Source organism: Ambystoma mexicanum, chromosome 4p (genome assembly GCF_040938575.1).
Source record: "Ambystoma mexicanum isolate Mex_15411 chromosome 4p, UKY_AmexF1_1, whole genome shotgun sequence".
NCBI lineage: Eukaryota > Metazoa > Chordata > Amphibia > Caudata > Ambystomatidae > Ambystoma > Ambystoma mexicanum.
In genome coordinates, this window is record NC_090927.1 from 1,023,678,152 (window position 1) to 1,023,695,541 (window position 17,390).

Below are 17,390 nucleotides of genomic sequence, written 5' to 3' on the forward strand. Positions count from 1 at the left end.
ACACAAAGGGGGCTCTTTGTAAGGATCAAGATGAGAGTTTGCAGGGTACGCAAGGCAGATCTTTTATGAAACGCTACAAGACAGGTAAAGGTGTCTTTCGTCATCCCCCCAGCGTTTTCTCCTTGGACAACCAAATACCTTCAACCTCTGGTTTCCTAAATTCGTCTGTGGACCTTCGGTCCCTCCAAGGCCAGGAACAGGGAATTTCGACGCCAGTCAATCATCTTAGTCGTGATTCACTTACCTCCAACTTAGACTATACCTTGAGGACGAACAGAATGAAAAATGCAATATTAACTCATTTCTCTCAAGACATAAAGTCAACAACTAACTGCTCTATAGCCGGCTCTTCAACCCATGATTTAGGTAAGGCAATCACTCAAGTAACCGGGTCTGACCCAGGTGATGAAGAGTTGTTGGAGTTAGAAATGCAAATACCAGCAAATGTATCCTATGAATGAAATAAAATACCCGAAGAACAACAATGTGACTTGGAAAAGGAGGCCACACTTTATGAACAGATTAGGTCGGCTGACTCTTCTGCAAATATCCAGCCACAAGGGCTGGTTGAGGCAAATCCAACCCTAATCCCTCCAACAATTACTGCGCTGAACTTTGTGTTAATCTCACTAGTAAAGGTGTTTGAATCCATCAAGCCAGAGGTCCAGCAACATAGGGACATATTATTGGAAATATCGAAGGAATTAGAATTGAATGATACTATGATGACCGCAATGAAAACATCCGTCAATGAAGGGATGGGAGGTCTTCAAAGGGAACTCCGGGAAATGTCAAAAGACCAATCAACAAAACTGGACCAAATTTCGGACCAGTGTGGTGTTTTGAAAACGGATATAGGTCAGTTGGCGGAGAACTTTAAGTCCATCCCAAAGGTAATTGAGGAGACTTGTGATTCTGAGCTACTTATGATAGCACCGGAGCCATCGTTAGAAGATTTCCCCCTTGTCAGCTTCAGTGATGGAGGAATTTCTGCGAATGGCACAGGCCATAGATCTAGATGTAAAATCTAAAGCCACTGTTCCAGATCTCCCAGAAAGTGCCTCGGCCTATTGTGAAGAACGGGCAGAAGAGAAAAAAAACGAAATCGTGAGGAACAGCGAAAAAGAAACAGAAAAAAATGGCTATGGAAGAGGCTGCAAAATCACAAGTGGAGGCGAAAGGGAAATGTAAAGCCAAGAGGAAACATTTGGCGAACGAAACCAATCGCTTTGTGAAGATTCTTAAGGCTAAGGCAGGAGAGGTGGTAAGAGAAGAAAAAGAGAATCCGCTAAAGAGAGGAAAGGGTAAAAAATAGAAAAAAAATCAAAGAAAATGATAAGAAACAAACAAAAGAGATGCCCGAGGCGGAACCAAAGAAAACCACACTGGGCATCCAAAAGGATATAATTGAACCTCCAAAGCGAATTGCCCTGATTTTTCTCTTACCGAAAAAAAAAAAACAAAGATGGTGAATCCTGTAATTAAGATAGCCCCAATCTTCTTGAAAACTAAACAAATTCAAGACACAGGTCATGGGAATCTGGGCTCAACTTCGGCCAGTAGAGGCAGGCTTACAGTAACAGGGGCAGGCGGATGTCTACAGACATCGGCTTTAAAAAACCCATTATCTAGTGGTATCAAAGAATCGGCTCAAATCCCTGCACGGTTGGGTGTGGGCTATGAGCCAAAGAAAAATATTCCAACGCAATCACAGATGGAGCTAAAGCTAGATGCCTGTAATAAAAGCTAAATAACTCAAAAAAGAGTAAAGATCGAAGAGTATGTGTATCAAGACTGTCACCGATGCCCCAAATGGTGGAACCGCTGAATCGCTCGAGGATTCTACTAGAAATGAAATCAATCCCAAGTTTTAAATATTTTTCCACAGATGATATTGAAGTGGTAAAATTCCCCTTCTCTCCAGACACACATATTGCTGAAATACTATTGAAATCAAATTTGGGTCTGGAATCTATTTTGGGGAATGCAGAAGCCTGGGCAACAAGGGGTTTTAAGGTATCAATGACATGCCCTACGTTAATGAATATTCACCCCCAATTCAAAGGAAATCAGCTTTACAATCAAACCCAAAATAGTATGGGCCCAGCCACAATGGCCGCCTGAGAAATGGTACCAAAGATAATTACACAAGTACTCCTTAGAATGGGTATCCAGCAGCAGAGCCTCTAGTAAAAAATCATTTTAAGGTATTGTTATGGAATTCTAGAGGCTATAATTCTTTTTTCCTGGAGCCAAGAAAATCATATATCTTTGGATCTTTTGACTTGATTTTACTTCAGGAAACTTGGCTGACATGCCTAATTGGAATAGATGAATTCACCATGTTACAACAATTGGCAGTGGGGTCAGAAGGAGGGAGACCCTCGGGGGATCTGTTGATTGCCTGTAAAAATAGTCCTCTTTATGAATCCAAGCTACTATCAAATGTGGTTCAAGGGATCCTGATAGTGAGCGTGGAGTATAAAGCCCTGAATGTTGGACAGAGCTGGATTCTGGTAAATCCATATTGGAATTCTCAGGGGGTGAGGGGAACCTTTTGGATTTTCTATCAAAACTGTCTGATTTCTTTGTTGAAATACTTTCTCTTTTTCTACGGATGAAGTGTTAATAGCAGGAGACAAACTCCCAATGCCTGACGACTAAAGATCAAGTCACAGGGATTTTACGTCATCAAACACAAAATGGTCTAATATGGGCACATTTTATGAAGGGATGGGACCTTTGGATGCTGAATGGAAATATTAGGGGCGATATTCCAAGTAATCCAATTTAGCATAGGGGATCAGCCTCCTCTACTATTGAATACCTTTTTGCCTCTGGGAAAATTTTCAAAAAACTGTATAACGTTATTTGTAGAAGAAGGGAATGTGGATGACCATGCATTGCTCAAATTATTAATTGATGTCAACTTGTCCTCAGCTGTTTTTACATATACATGTAAATTGTCTGTGAATACAGCTGGCAATTGCATTAGAAAATTTAATAGGGGAGGGAAAAGTTTGACCATTAAACTACAAAATATGGTGGACAATGTTCCTGAGGAACAAATCTATGAATCCTTTAATCCATCTAGTTTTCATTTGCTACTATTGGATTTGTATCCTCAGAAACAGAATAGCCAAACACGTAAATTGTCCCATAAGCATTCCTTTAACCACCAGATTATGGAGTAGAAGTGGAATATAAGACTGCAAAAAGCAGCGTTAAAAAGAGGCAATCTTGATAGAAAGTCCTTTGAGACAGCCTCTCCCTTATTAATAACCGCCAGAGAAATTGGAAAAGATCAATTAAGTCATCTATTTATCAGCAGGATGGGGAACTTATGCTAAGGTCTCTAAGCCAGAGACATTCTAGAAATGTCTGGGATATTTTGGGGGATAAAAAAGAACTGCAGATGGGCAATCAGGATGCTATACTCCAAGAACAGAGTTGGGTGGAAAATGTTTCCCAGGTTTACGGGCTAGTGGGTCCATCTACAAATGCTAGATAGGAAACTGCTCAATGGTCCCTTATGTATACTAAGGCTAACATAGAGTTGTTAATAAAGAGCTCTTCTACATCTAGAGCGGCCGGCCCGAATGGGCTTAGTAATTGGACCCTGAAAATTAATCCATCAGTATGGGTTTATGTACTTAAATTACTCTTCGACCAAATAATCAAATCCAAACATCTCCCAGATTTGTGGAAAAATTCGATCACAATCCCGATCTTTAAAAAAGGAGACAGACTCCTAGCAGTGAATTATAGACCAATTTCACTACTGGACGCGGATAGTAAAATCTTTGTCAGCTTAATTTTAAGGGAGTTAGAAAATTGGGCGAAATTAAAGAACATAATTAAGAAACAGCAAACTGGTTTCAGAAAGGGAATATCTACATCCCTCAATGGTCTGGTTCTTAGCTGCCTGAATGGAGATCTGGGAAATAAAAATGGTCTACGCCTTTTGGGGGCGTGGATTGATCTCACTCAAGCTTTCGATACAGTTAATAGGGGTCTTTTATGGAAGTAATTGCATGCATGTGGTGTCCCATCCAACTTACTCTCTATCCTGATCGAAATATATGGGTAAATAGAGGGGTGTGTCAGGGTTGCCTGATGGCGCCACTCCTTTTCATCCTCTTTATGGCTGATCTGGGTATGGATCTGAAGGATATTGGTCTAGTATCACTGCGCCTCGGCTTAACTAAAATCAACTGGTTGGCCTATGCCGATTACATGGAGGTACTGGACCACTCCCAGGTTGGCCTTCAGAGAGTGCTATCTGCTCTGGAAAAGTATGCTCAAAATACCGATCTCAGGACAAATCCAGAGAAATCCAAGATCCTTATTTTCAAACATCCGAACAAAAGAATTAGGAACTATTCATGGGAAATGGACGACCGAACAATAGAGATTGTGTCTGAGCTTAAACACTTGGGATCCATAATTAAATCTCACCCAACTAAAATCCATCTATTAGAAACTCTCCAGCTAAAAATGATTAACTTGGGGGCTCTATACTTCCGTTGGTAAAATTCTATTTAGGAAAGGTGGTCCCAATTATTCTGTTTAGCATGCATACAAATCTGCTAGCAATGGAGGTTTATTGGGTTGGGATAGAGTCAAAACTCTGGAAAAAATCACTATCCCTCCCGAATTGTGTTTCCATTGTATCCTTGAGGTATGAATTGGGTCTTTCCTCTTTGAGATTGTGGCTGGAGTGGAAATGGATTTTCTTGTTTAGGTCCCTTCTGGTTCCCGTAAAGGGAACCCTATACGAGGAATTGTCCGTCCTACTCCAATGTAATACGAACAAGTTCCTTGAAAAACTAAAGTTGAAATGTGTAGAGTTGTTGGATAACTGAGACTGTTCATTAGACCTGTTGGTACAAATCCCGATGAAAGTGAAAGAGCGGCTGAAAATGTGGGTTTGGGTGAACACAGGAGAAAGGATGAGGATGACAAACACAATTATCACAATCATTCTCTAGCATGGGAAAAAAAGGACGATTCTGCCCCCATATTTCAGAAAATATCCAGATTCGAGCTCTAGGGACCTATTCTTCAGGTTCAAGCTCAACTTACTCCCTACTCTGGAAATTCAATCAGCCAGAGATACAGCCCAATCAGATGATAGTTGTTTGAAATGTGATGTCAAAGAATGCCAAACATTAAAACATCTGATATCTAAATGTATGGGCACAATGGAGTTGAGAGTCCTGAGACTGAGAAGATTTGTCTATGATATTAGTCGGCTAGACACAAAGGAATTTTGGTTCAGAGCTTCATCTGGGTATGAAACTTTTCTAACTGCAGAAATAGTAAGACTGGTGAGAGATTTAAATTTGGATGGTTATTGAGAAAGGAAGTTTCGGTGATAATTGTAACTGTATTATTATTGTTTTTTTTAGCTTTCTGCTTTGCTGATTTTTATTTGGAAGAATTGTTTTAAATATTTTGTATTCTATGGAAAATGTGTAAAAAGTCAATTTTTTTGGCTAAGGCACAATAAATAATGATTAAAAAAAAGTTAGTCATACTCTGCAGTCAATCCTCCAACTCTTCCCCTGTTCTCGTTCCTCTCCGCTGTGACGACTCATATTACACAGGCACTACTTCTGACATACACGGCTGCCCGTTCTCCTTCTGCTGTGTGACTGAAATGGTTATCCTTTGTCTTTTCAGAATGTTTGTCACACTATGTCAGAATGAGTGTAGGTGAATGCCAGACTCTTTCTATAGACCATGTAAGTTGGTGTATTGAACAGTGCGTCAGTTTCCTGCCTGGGAGTTTTAGGTCTCTTAGACCATTCTGTATTAAGCCCTTTTGAACCTTTTCCTTACTCTTGCTATGCACTCTTCTGTTACCGGAAACGGGGAGATGGGGTTCTGCTTTCTGTTCTCTCCATTTCCCTGTATGCCAGTTCTGATGTTGCATTTACCCATGTCCTTATGAGGTCCCACCAAGATCCTTTGGCTGTTCAATAGCTAGATACAATAGTGATGGTGTCAGCCGGAACCATCCATCTTGGTAGATGTACACTTCACAGGTGGGCTGGGAAGGGTGGGGGGTGGTCATATGAAATGTATCCCGTTGGCCGGGTATTACAGTTACCTTCTTTTTTGCCACACTTCTTCTCTGCTGCCCTGCTAACCGCCCGGAATATGGGGTCCCTGAGAAAGATACAAAAGTCAGCACCACAATGTTCCTGAAGCAGTTCCGGACCATGGGAGACTACGGCTGCAGTTTGGTGAGGCGTGGTACTACTTTGGGCCTTGTCCCACCCTATAATTGTTCCCTGTGCTTCATACTGTCAGTCTGTTCATAACACTGACACTGAGAGGGTCTCTTAGCTAAAGGTCCTATGTGTTACACCACCATACTTGTTTCTTTCCAAGGAGAAAGATACCTCAACCGCTAAGCCCTCCTTTTCATTATTTCTAGCTTGAGCAGGAAATTCATCATCCAGTGTTTTCCTCCTCACATCCATCCAAAACTGAGCAACAGTTCCATAGACTGAAACCCAAGAGCGCGTTGATGTTCTATTATGTAACGAGGAGTAGAGAACCATGGTCTGGTTGATCAGCTCTTCATGCTTTTCTGGGTGCCTCTGAAAGGGAATGTTATCCCATGGCAAACAATCTCAAGATGGAGTTTTGTATGTTTGTATGTAACAAAAGTTATGAGCTAACGCACAAGGATGTTCTTGGGGGCCTTATGGGCCATCACCATGGCATTCTGGCTATTAAAGATACTCAAGTTGCTTTCTTTGTGAATTAAAGGTTTGTGGTGTTGACTGATTGTCTCACACTCTTCCATTCTTTCTATATATTACGGTTTAGGAATCTGTGAGAGGAATATGTCAGAAGAACAAATTACTTAGCTGTGCTAATGTTCATTTTAATGTATACTGAATTCCGGGCACAGATTCCTGATTGTCCCTCTCACCTGTCCGTCTTAAAAAAAATAGTTAATTATTTGTTTTTTCATTTTTTTGTGATTTGAAAATTCTACTATACTTCAGTATCTATGACTGGGATATAAACGGTACAATCGAGAGAGCATGCAGCTCTGTATATTTACAGAGGACATCGGTTGCAGCGCAAGAGCGCCACTGCATATGAGATGGAGACGCATGGCGTCAACTTAGGTCTGTCAGAAAAAGGTTTGATCCTGTCTATGCTCTGATGACATTTCAAAGATGAGGAATAAGTGGAAGGAACTCTGCATCTATCTGTAAGAACATTACCCAAGGTAAGTAAATTAATCATCATGTAGGGTTAGAAATTGCATTTTATCTGAGGCTCCCTCCACCCCAAAGAAGGTCCACACCTGCATTGTAAAGGATTTAATTTTCTCTGACCTGACTGCGAACAATTCTTAGTGTATTAATTTAAATGTGTACTTATACTGTAAATAACAAGCAACAATTCTGTATTTTTTTTGTTTACTTCTTGTTAGGTATGGATACACATGTGAAAACAGAATCACTCTCATCTGTCCAGCAGCTAGGTGTTAAAATGGTTATCAGGTAATGTAAATTGGATTAACAGGTCCCCATATACCTGCTCAGTGAAATCAAAGTATCTTGTTGATTTGCAATTTTAATGTGGCTGCTCCATATGAAATTATGTTTCAGAGTAAAAATAATCTTCAAGTTTAGCAACAGAAGTTTGCTTTACTGTTGGTGCAGGCATTTATTCTAATGAATTATAATGTCAATGCTGTAGTATGTTTATACATTATTGTATTGGCAAAGCATTCACAAAATAGGACTACAACTGGAAAACCTTGCAGGTTTTTCTAGTCAATTTCTTTAATTAAAATGTTCGACCAAATCTGAGGTACAGTTTTAAGGGGACTAAGATTTCTGCAATCAGAGTTTGCAAATTGTATTTATAATGATTCAAGTGTAAAGAAATGGGATTGTGGCTGTGGGTACATTTTCATTTTAGTTGGAGAGCATTACAAGTGAAATACATCAATAACACCAGCAGCACCCCTGTCCCTTCATCAGTGGTTATATTGTGGCAAAACCTTTTAATCATTCAATTAGCCAAGTACCATACACACAGAGCCAGGTAACTATACATGCATTTTCCACTGAAAGCAAGGTATTGCAGCTTTGAGTTAAACATCCTACAAGTCCTCCTGTAGTAGACAAAAACAATTTCTGTCACATATTTTGCTCTCATTAGAGAGATCATCAGGCCACTCCTTACAGGTAGAACAAAAACAGTTTGGCGCTGGTGTGATTAACGTGTTACACTTCAAAAGCATTTACCCTGCATAGAGAACTTAGCCAGAGTTCATTTTTGTTTTTGCATAGATTTCCATGTGTGCTTCTACATTTTGGTCTCTACAGATTCAGGTTGATAAATCTAAAACAATGTCAGATAACCTTTGGAAAATGTGCATTTATTGGAAAATGAACAAGCAAGAAATGAAGAGCTGTTCACATGTTTAATTAATGGTCATTCAATACACTCACTGCAAAATGTGTCATTATAAAATAGAATTTGTTTTGATTACATGATTTTCTTTCTTAGCCATCTGTTTATTGAGGTTTGTGCAAACAGAACAACAATAGGTAATCATGAATACTCCCACCCCCTCTATCCGTCCTCATACCGTCCCCGACCTGAACCAACTCCTGAAAGTGTTAGACATCCTACATCCGCTGTCACTTGGCCGGGCTATCACAGCTTCTTCGCTCCCTCAGTCACTGCATGCCTCCCAGACCTCCAGCTTATCACAATTTCTGATTCATTCATATCATTCAAGGGGTAAGGTCATCTGGTGAGGTGCAAATGTCATTGAGTAGGGTTCCCCATTGTAGGTCAAGGGCATCTGAATCCTCCTCTGTCCTTTTCCCTTTTACTGTCACTCTTTCCGCAGTAGCCCATGTCCCGGGACCATTGTTGTAGTAGGGGGCCTTTGGGGTTCTTCCATGAGATGGCTAGGCAGCATTTCGCCAATATCAATGGAAAGGCTGCAGTCTTATTGGCGTTTTTCCTTTCCTTCTCATCCCCAACAGGCACACCCCAGGTATGAACTCCAAATGTCTCCCCAAAAGGTTGTTGACACTGTCGATAATCTCTTGCCAATACTTTTTTTTTTCAAAATTAATCTTTATTGGGATTACAGACTATCATGAAACCCCACCTCAGAAAACCAACCCAGCTCAATTCCCCCATCCCATGCTCACCCACCCTTACCACCCCAAACCCCCAGAAAACCAACCCAACTCATTTCCCCCATCCCATGCTCACCCCCCCTTGCACCCCAACCCCCTCCTCCCTCATGCAGCAGGTTCCAATTGACTCTGGTATCAACCTCTTTCGGGCAAGGCAGTTAGAAGGTCCTGAGAGCGGTATTCCGGTCTGTCCATGGTGAGACAAATGCTGAAACAAATTTTCCTAGCAAACTCCCAAAATGTCACTGACAACAGCATGGTGATGCCCTGTATAGTGAGCCCCTCCCATTCTTCCCACAGCAAGTGTCCCTCCCCTCTCCCATTCACCGACCGTACTTCGCAAAGGAGGGGAGCCATAGACCTTCAATACTAGCCCGGGATTCATCCAAAAGATGTGTGAGGTATTCCATGTCATATATAGCCCAGATCTTCGCCCCCGTTGCCTTTCCTCAGGCATGCACAGATTCTTCCACAATTGGGCTAGGCAGCATCTAGCAGCAACCAACATAATCTGTAACATAAGCCCCTCCTCCACTTCGTTCTCCTCCTCCAACCAAACCCAACAGGAAAAGTCACTGCGAGAGCTCCTTGTGGATCCCATCCACCCCTTTTATCCATGATAAAACCTCCCTCCAATATGATTGGACCTTAGAACATCACCGCCATATGTGGCTGTAGTTCCCTTTCTCTCGGTGGCACATCCAGCAAGGTGGGTCATACTCCGTGCACATATTAGCTATCACAGCTGGGGGATAATGCCATCTAAGTATCAGCTTCAGAGCTTGGTGTTCGTACTGCAGGGAAATCGTCGCGCGCATTACATGCCTACACATCCGCGTCCATAGTGTATCATCTATGTCATTCCCCAGGTCTTGCCCACATCTAATCTTAGTTGGGATCGGGTCCCTGGGCTCTGCCAGTAAAATCATCCTATGCAGCACAGAAATAAGTCCACGGGAGCTCCTTACCGTTATCAGGAGCCGTTCAAAGCCCGCCAGTTCCCTCCTCAAGTTGTCATCCCATTGGGCTTCCGTCAGGGCCACTTTCAGCCTTCCCACAGTTGTCCAGCACTGCTCAGCCATGCCTCGTACCAGAGCTAGCATGCCAAAGGGTCTTCAATCCCATCCCTCAAAAGTGGGGCCCAAATGCAACTCAAAGGTGATGGCCACGTGGACAGCCACCTATTTCCCCCCCCCCACCCTCCTTCCAAATGGACCACAAAACCTCCAGTACCAGGTGAAGCAGCACCCTTCTTGGGACACAGGATCTGGGGACCCACATCCACTCACCCAGTGAGACCGGGGCCAAGATTGCATTATCCATTGGTAACCATTGTTTGTTGGAGTTTTGGTCCAGGTGATCCACCAAGACCCGAAGCTGAGTTGTCCTATTGTATGTCTCGAGATCCAGGAACCCAAACTCCCCTTCCTCTTTCGGTAAAATCAATGTTCTGAAGGCTACCCTGTGCTTCGCCCCTGCCCAAAGGAATTCCAGCATAACTTCCCTCACTTTGGTGAAGAAAGACAGCAGGATCATCACTGGTAGCATTTGGAATAAGAAAAGAAATTTGGGCAGCACCACCATCTTGATACAATTTAGTCGCACCATCCACGAAAGCCCTAATCTCACCCACCTCTCCATGTCATTCTCACGGCTGACCACAACGACAAAAGGTTCTTACGGAAAAGGCCACCATAATGGTGTGCTACCTGGATCCCCAGATAACGAAAAGAATCCTCCTTCAACTGAAACGGCAACCCCTCAATGTATTCTGTCTCTGTCTCTGACAACCCCCCTTATCTTGTAAGCCACCGATTTCTCCGGATTAACTTTAAAGCCAGATAACTCCCTGTATCGCGCCAGGCTTTCCAACAAGGAGAGCACCGACTGCACCAGCCTGATGATATAAAGGAGGGCATCATCTGCAAAGAGGCTGACCTTGCAGTCCACTCCCCCCACAAGACACCCCTTATTCGCTCATCTTCCCTAACTAACGCAGCCCACGGTTTCATAACCAAAGCATAAAGCAGTGGGACGAGTGGACATCCCTGTCACATGCCCAGCTGTAACGGAAAGGCCTGTGACTCATTCCCATTAATTACCACCCTGGCCGTAGGCGTAGAATACAAAGCCGCCATCCATCCCCTCCATCCTGGGTCCATCCCTATGGCTGAGAGGACTTCCCCCATGAAGGCCCAACTCAACCGATCAAAGGCCTTCTCTGCATCCAAAGCTAACAGCAGCGCCCCCGCCTTACTCACCTCTGTGGCGTTAAGAACATGCAGAGTTTTTCCATATTGTCTGCTCCCTGCCTAGGCATCACAAAATCTGCCTGATCCGGGTAGATCAAACGCGAAAGGCATGACTCCAGACGAAATGCGAGGAGCCTAGCAAAATGTTAGCGTCCATGTTAAGCAGTGAGATGGGCCTATACAAGGCACAGTTGGATAGGTCCTTCCCCGATTTTGGGATAACTGCTATCAAAGCCCAGAGGAATGTTGGTGGAATGGTGCCCTCCCCCACAATAGAGTTACAGTTTAGCCAGGGCCACCTCCAATAAAGATTGATACTGTTTATGAAAGTCTCTAGTAAACCTGTCCTCACCGGGGCCTTCCTGGGTTTTAATCTCCCGATCGCCCGCACCACCTCTTCCCGCGTCACCTCCCCCTCGAGTTGTTCCCCATGCGCCCCCGGAAGCCTGGGTAGCTGCCGATCGGCAAGATAACCCTGTACTTCGACTCCTGCATCTTCCGGTTTAGCATAGCGCTCCCGATAATAGTCTGCGAACCGTGCTGCAATATCCTCCCCTCTATCCACCGTACTCCAGTTGGCGCCCCGCACGCTGTCCACTCTTCTCTCCATCCTGCAACCTCTCACTCGGTTCGCAAGAAACGCATCTGCCCTGTCACCATGTTCGTAGTAATTTTGCCGCGTGTGCCTCATCCTCTTTACCACTTCCCCTATTAATACTGTGTGGAGTTCCTACCTCTTATCCCTCATCTCACCCAGGAGTTTCTCCCTATCCGCATCCCTCTGGTCCAGTCGGGCCTGCAATGTTATCTGCTCCTCCTGGAACCTGGCATCGATCAGCCCCCTTTCTCTTTTTTTTTTGCGACCCTTTAGCAATGAGGAGTCCCCTGAACGGTGGCCTTGACTGCATCCCATACCGTTGCCATGCCTGTCTACCCGTTATCATTGACTTTGAAGTATGCCTGCAGTTCCTTCCCCAGAAAGTCCCGGAATACCTGGTCCTGCATCAGGGTATTGTTACACCTCCAGCAGAAATGCCACCTTGGTTTCAATACCTTCAACTCTGCCACCACCAGCTCGTGGTCCGACCAAGTGATCTGCTAATCACAATAAGATAGAGACTGTTCTGACAGTTCAGGAAACTGAAATGATTTGAATTTAAATCATTTAGTACTGCTAAAATGAATTTATTAGTTAACACAACATATAAAAAAGAAATAAATACCCTACATTTTAAAACACAAGATACTTTTGATTAGTTGTGTAAACTGCTTCTACTGTTGTTTCCTACTCTGTATTTTGTTGTTATAATGTAAAGTGTTTTGGCGTAAAGCACTTTATAAACATAATAAATACAAATGCAAATACAATCTCAGTGATGATGAAATGGGTAACAATGTACACACACACATGTACTTTAGATTATAAACATGATTGGCTTCTAATTCACTAACATGAGAACAAGAAGTAGTGTGTGAACTTATTAGTCTTCTAAATCTGTTATCACTGTGCAAAACATCACAGGTTACCATCTCAACATGTTTCTGTTTAAAGAAACATTAGTGTTGAACATTCATCAGGAGTTTCATCACCCAAAGATATAGATTCATTCGCTGTGGTAATTGGAATCATTCACAATGTGTGTTGCTTGTAAGTACTCTTGGCCTGTCAGATAAAAACAAACATGAATAGTATGAGCTGTGATTGCTAAGATTCTATTCTGGCTCTATAATTTGAGCATGAATCCTCTGTTGGTAAATTGATTATCTGCATCGGTTCTGTGGGGGTGATCAGCACTGTTTTCAGTTGTTGTGAGGACCAAGCTGTGTCCTGTTCCATGCCTGTTGGGGAGAAAAGCAAAAGCAAATGCCTTTACATTCGCCTACATAAGGCTACCAGGGTTATATACCCATACTGCGTCAAAAACCTTGTTTTTTGTTTATACTGATTATGATTATGATGTACCCACCTATTGGTGGTGTTGTAAGGGTACTCCGCGAGTGTTGTGCTCGGCGTTGGTAGCTCCTGCTTCTAAAATTCTGTGGTGGTGTCTAGTTAGTTCGTCTGTCTCTCATACTTCAGCCAAAATGTTTAATGGAGAAATTTCCTGAAACGAGATAGTCAGGTGGATATTACTTTTTGTGCCGGGCACACTTTTGTGCTTCCTAACTGATGGGGCAGGATGGATAAATAAATCCTACCTTATGGCTCAGGGTGCACACTCTCTCGCATGGGTAAGCTCTAATTTTGGTCGGATTACTTCTTGGTTAGCGCTTTTACTTGCACGTCTGTATCCAAACAGGTCAGCTGTTGGGCACCAAAGCTACTATCAGAGTAGATTTGGATAGTAAAGATGTCTATAGTCTATGCTTGGTACTCTAAAGCATGTGCTTGGATTGCTCCCCTGTGTGTTACCTTATATTGTTGGTAGATTCTCTTGTATTCCACTATGCTGTGGATTGGGGATCCTGGGCATGCGCGTGTCCTCGAGCCCAAAGTCGTTCGATCTGCTCTAGAGGTCCTGCTGTAACTGCTATGATTCCCACGCATCGTTGCTCTCGCCGTGTCTGCGGGCAACAAGCATTGGTTGCTAGGTGACCGGATCGCTAAAGAGAGCATGCTGGGTCCATTCTCTATGTTGTTAGTTCATGTTCCGGAGTAGGTGCCATCTTGGAGTGTGTGAATCCGCTCTAAATTGGAATGTGTATTTTATAATCATTTATCATGAGGGGCTGGTCTTCCTTCCGATTTTAATTCTAATAGTCCCTTTAGTGTAAAATTATTACAACTCGCTCTCTCCATCATTTCAGGTTGTGTTCTTACTACGATCCACGAAAAGGTGTGGTTACCTAGGATACGCTCCAACGCCTAAATAGAGTACGGCAGTATCATGAGTAAATAGGTGCACCATTTGTTCTCCATTCAGCCATACTGATCTAAATTAGTTGGAAAACTGGTGACTGGTGAGTTGGTTCTGTTCATCCTCCATTGGGATCTCCAGTCACTGGTCGCTGATAGGTGCTTGGAGCCATACTTGGTCCGTATCTATGTACAGCAATCCATTCTGTGCCAGGCCCAGGTCAGCCTTTTAATTTATGCCATACGATGGCCTCGTTTAGTCCTATGGTGTCACTTCCCAAGATGAAAATCATCTCCTCCTCTTTCTCAAATAGCAGATTTTCCATATGTGCTGAGTTGTCACCTTTGAACACTTGCAGTACTGTCCATGTGAAGTCTTTGTGTCCATGGTTCTTGTCCATGAAATGCTTCACCATAGCCGCTTTTTCTATTTTATTCTTTAGACAGCAGCAGTGTTCTATTATCCTGGTTTTAATTTTTCTATTTGTTTTTCCCACATAGGGCAATCCACATGGATCACCTCAACTTTAGGCACCCTTATCTCACCCTCCTGCTCCTGTGGAATTAGTAACAAATCTATTCTGGTATAGGTCTGGTGTGGGGGAGAGAAGAATGTGTGAAGCCCTGGACTGGGAAAGTAACTCCACCAGACATTGGCCCAATAATGGTACTGCAGAAGGTTATGGAAGGCAATGTTCTCCATGCCCACCACTCTCGGCCCTCACCAATCTAGCAAAAGGTCAACCACCAGGTTAAAATAACCCCTCAGAATCGTGGCCCCCTCTGCCCATCTCCCCAACATCTCAAGTATTTTGTGCAAAAATCAAAACTGTCCCATATTAGATGCATATAAGGAGGCCAGTGTAATTTGACTTACCTCATGGAATCCCTTTATCCCTAGGAACCTGCCCTCGAACCCCCTACTGGTCTGGACCTCCGCCATCCTAAATGTTTTCCCTAGTAAGATACCCACCCGCTCCTTCCTATGGTCCCTATGGGAGGCCCAGGAATTCATACCAATGTCCTTACCCTTTTTGCGGATCCCGCCCCCTGTTTATTGTAGGTCTCCTGCAAAAATAGGATCTCCAATCACTTCTTGCGGAACATGTCACTGATTAGCGATCTCTTGTTTTGGAAGTTCCAGACTGTTGGGATTAGCCTTCTTTCTTCTGGTTTCACCCTCTGAATGCTGTATGTATGTGGTGATGTCATTTGTGGAATGTATGAGGTAAGCTTGGAGTGTTTGTGTATGATTGAGTTCTAACCCAGGCAGTTGAGTATTGATAGCCTGTGTGGTGGGAGCCAGTGGGTTTCCCTTATGATTTCCTCCTATCTCCTCCTCCTATTGAACTTGATGAGACCTGATTTGTAACTGAAGAACCGAATAAAGCTATCTATGAAGTGTACCTGCCACAGTATCCTTTTTATATCACTATGACCCAGACCGAAGTATGGTGTCCTACACTGCAGGGTCAAGTATCGTTTTTGTCATGCCACGTGTGTTGTGCTGGTACAAGCAATCTAGCACATAGAATATGAGCTGATCTTACGGTCGGTGAGAGGAGTTCGGAGCAGCTCAGCACTCTTTGGAGAGTGATGACTTTAGCGCTCCTGCTGAAGGGGCTGGCGATCGGTAAGAAGTTGGAGTGGAGTGAGGTGACGACCGCTTTCCCTCTCACAGTGGAATGTCGGTGAGGCTACTCATCCCTGTGGAACGTTGTGGGGTCGTAGGTGTTCCTCCTGCCTGTGAAGTTTTGTTTCATAGCAGAAACCAACGGTGGATCTGAATGCTTAGAATAAAGCACCTCACCACGTTAGGGGACGTGAGGACGTTTTTCGTCTTCAGAAGTAAATGAGAAAAGTGTCATGTACGTGCACTGTCAGTCTTCACGCTGGGGCATGGTGCCGAAGAAATATGGTGTCCTATACTGCTGGGTAAAGTCTCATTTTTGTCATGCCACGTGTGTTGTGCTGGTACAAGCAATCTAGCGCACAGAATATGAGCAGAGCTTCTTTTGTGTGAAGCTCCGTGGTCAGAGCTGGTGAAGGAGCTTGGATGTCTTTGTGCTGGTTAGTACGGTGGCCAGTACTGGTTTTTGGGAGGCAATAAAGGGTACAGTGCCTCCGGTGAAGTGCTGGGGACAAAATGACAATGTGCATAAAAGGTCATTGTACTGCTTGCCATTTGGTTGTCTAAATCATTTATCTGGGAAATATTCAGGCAAGGTCAACAACTTTATTCAAGCGTATTTTGTTTGGAACGTATGCTGTTTAGATAAACAGTTTGGTGCTTTGTATTTTGTAGTAAGGCAAATGAGTTGGCATTTTCGTGGAAGTGATGAAGATGTGTTTAGGTTAACCTTTTGAAGGATTTACAGGAAGGTTACGTTGCAAGTATGCAACAGAGACTTTTAGCAAGTGACAACAAATGGAATTTCAGTTAATATTTTGAGGATGTTCAGGAAATCTTCTCACTTTGCAACGTCTCACTAACATGTATAACAATTAGTGATGCTTTATGTGAGTAGTGAGTTCAAAGTGAGTATGTGTGGTGCATCCTTGCGCATGCTATGATTGGTCACAATTGGGGCATGTATTATGTTGCATTTTAGGTTTGTTACTATTATGCTCTCTGATCTGTCTAGTTATTAACCATGTTGAGGATTTGCAGCTTGGTGCATTGTTCCTGGAATGGACAACATGGACTTATAGATTTTGACGCTACAGATATTATTTTAGAGTAATGTCATATTGAAGTGTTTTGTTTGGTAAGTGAATTTTAAGGACGTGTTCTTTTGATTTGGAGTGTGGCTAGGGCTTTGCCCACACCCCACGATTTCCACCGGTTAGTAACCAACATGTCTTTTCTTCAGTGTTGAATGGCTATGTTGCAGAACTGTTTGAGGTTGCATGGCGTGCATGTAACCAGTATGACGTGTGTGTGCGATGACTAGTTGTGGCTAGTCAAGAGACTCTGCGGAGTCATGATGGATGTGACTAGTGATAGTGATGAGTGCGGCTCTGTGGAGTCATGATAGTGATTTGTGCGGCTCCGAGGAGTCACAATAGTCATTTGTGCGGCTC

General features: G+C 43.3%; 1 protein-coding gene across 3 annotated transcripts in view; it reads left to right on the forward strand.

The window, feature by feature from the left end:
• Positions 1–17,390, forward strand: part of TBC1D32 (TBC1 domain family member 32) — a 2,506,374-nt gene that overhangs the window by 2,076,421 nt on the left and 412,563 nt on the right. For all 3 annotated transcript variants that reach the window (XM_069606604.1, XM_069606605.1, XM_069606606.1), the window contains one exon: positions 7,463–7,532. In XM_069606604.1, coding sequence (XP_069462705.1) covers positions 7,463–7,532 — 70 coding nt within the window. The remainder of the gene's footprint in view (positions 1–7,462; positions 7,533–17,390) is intronic.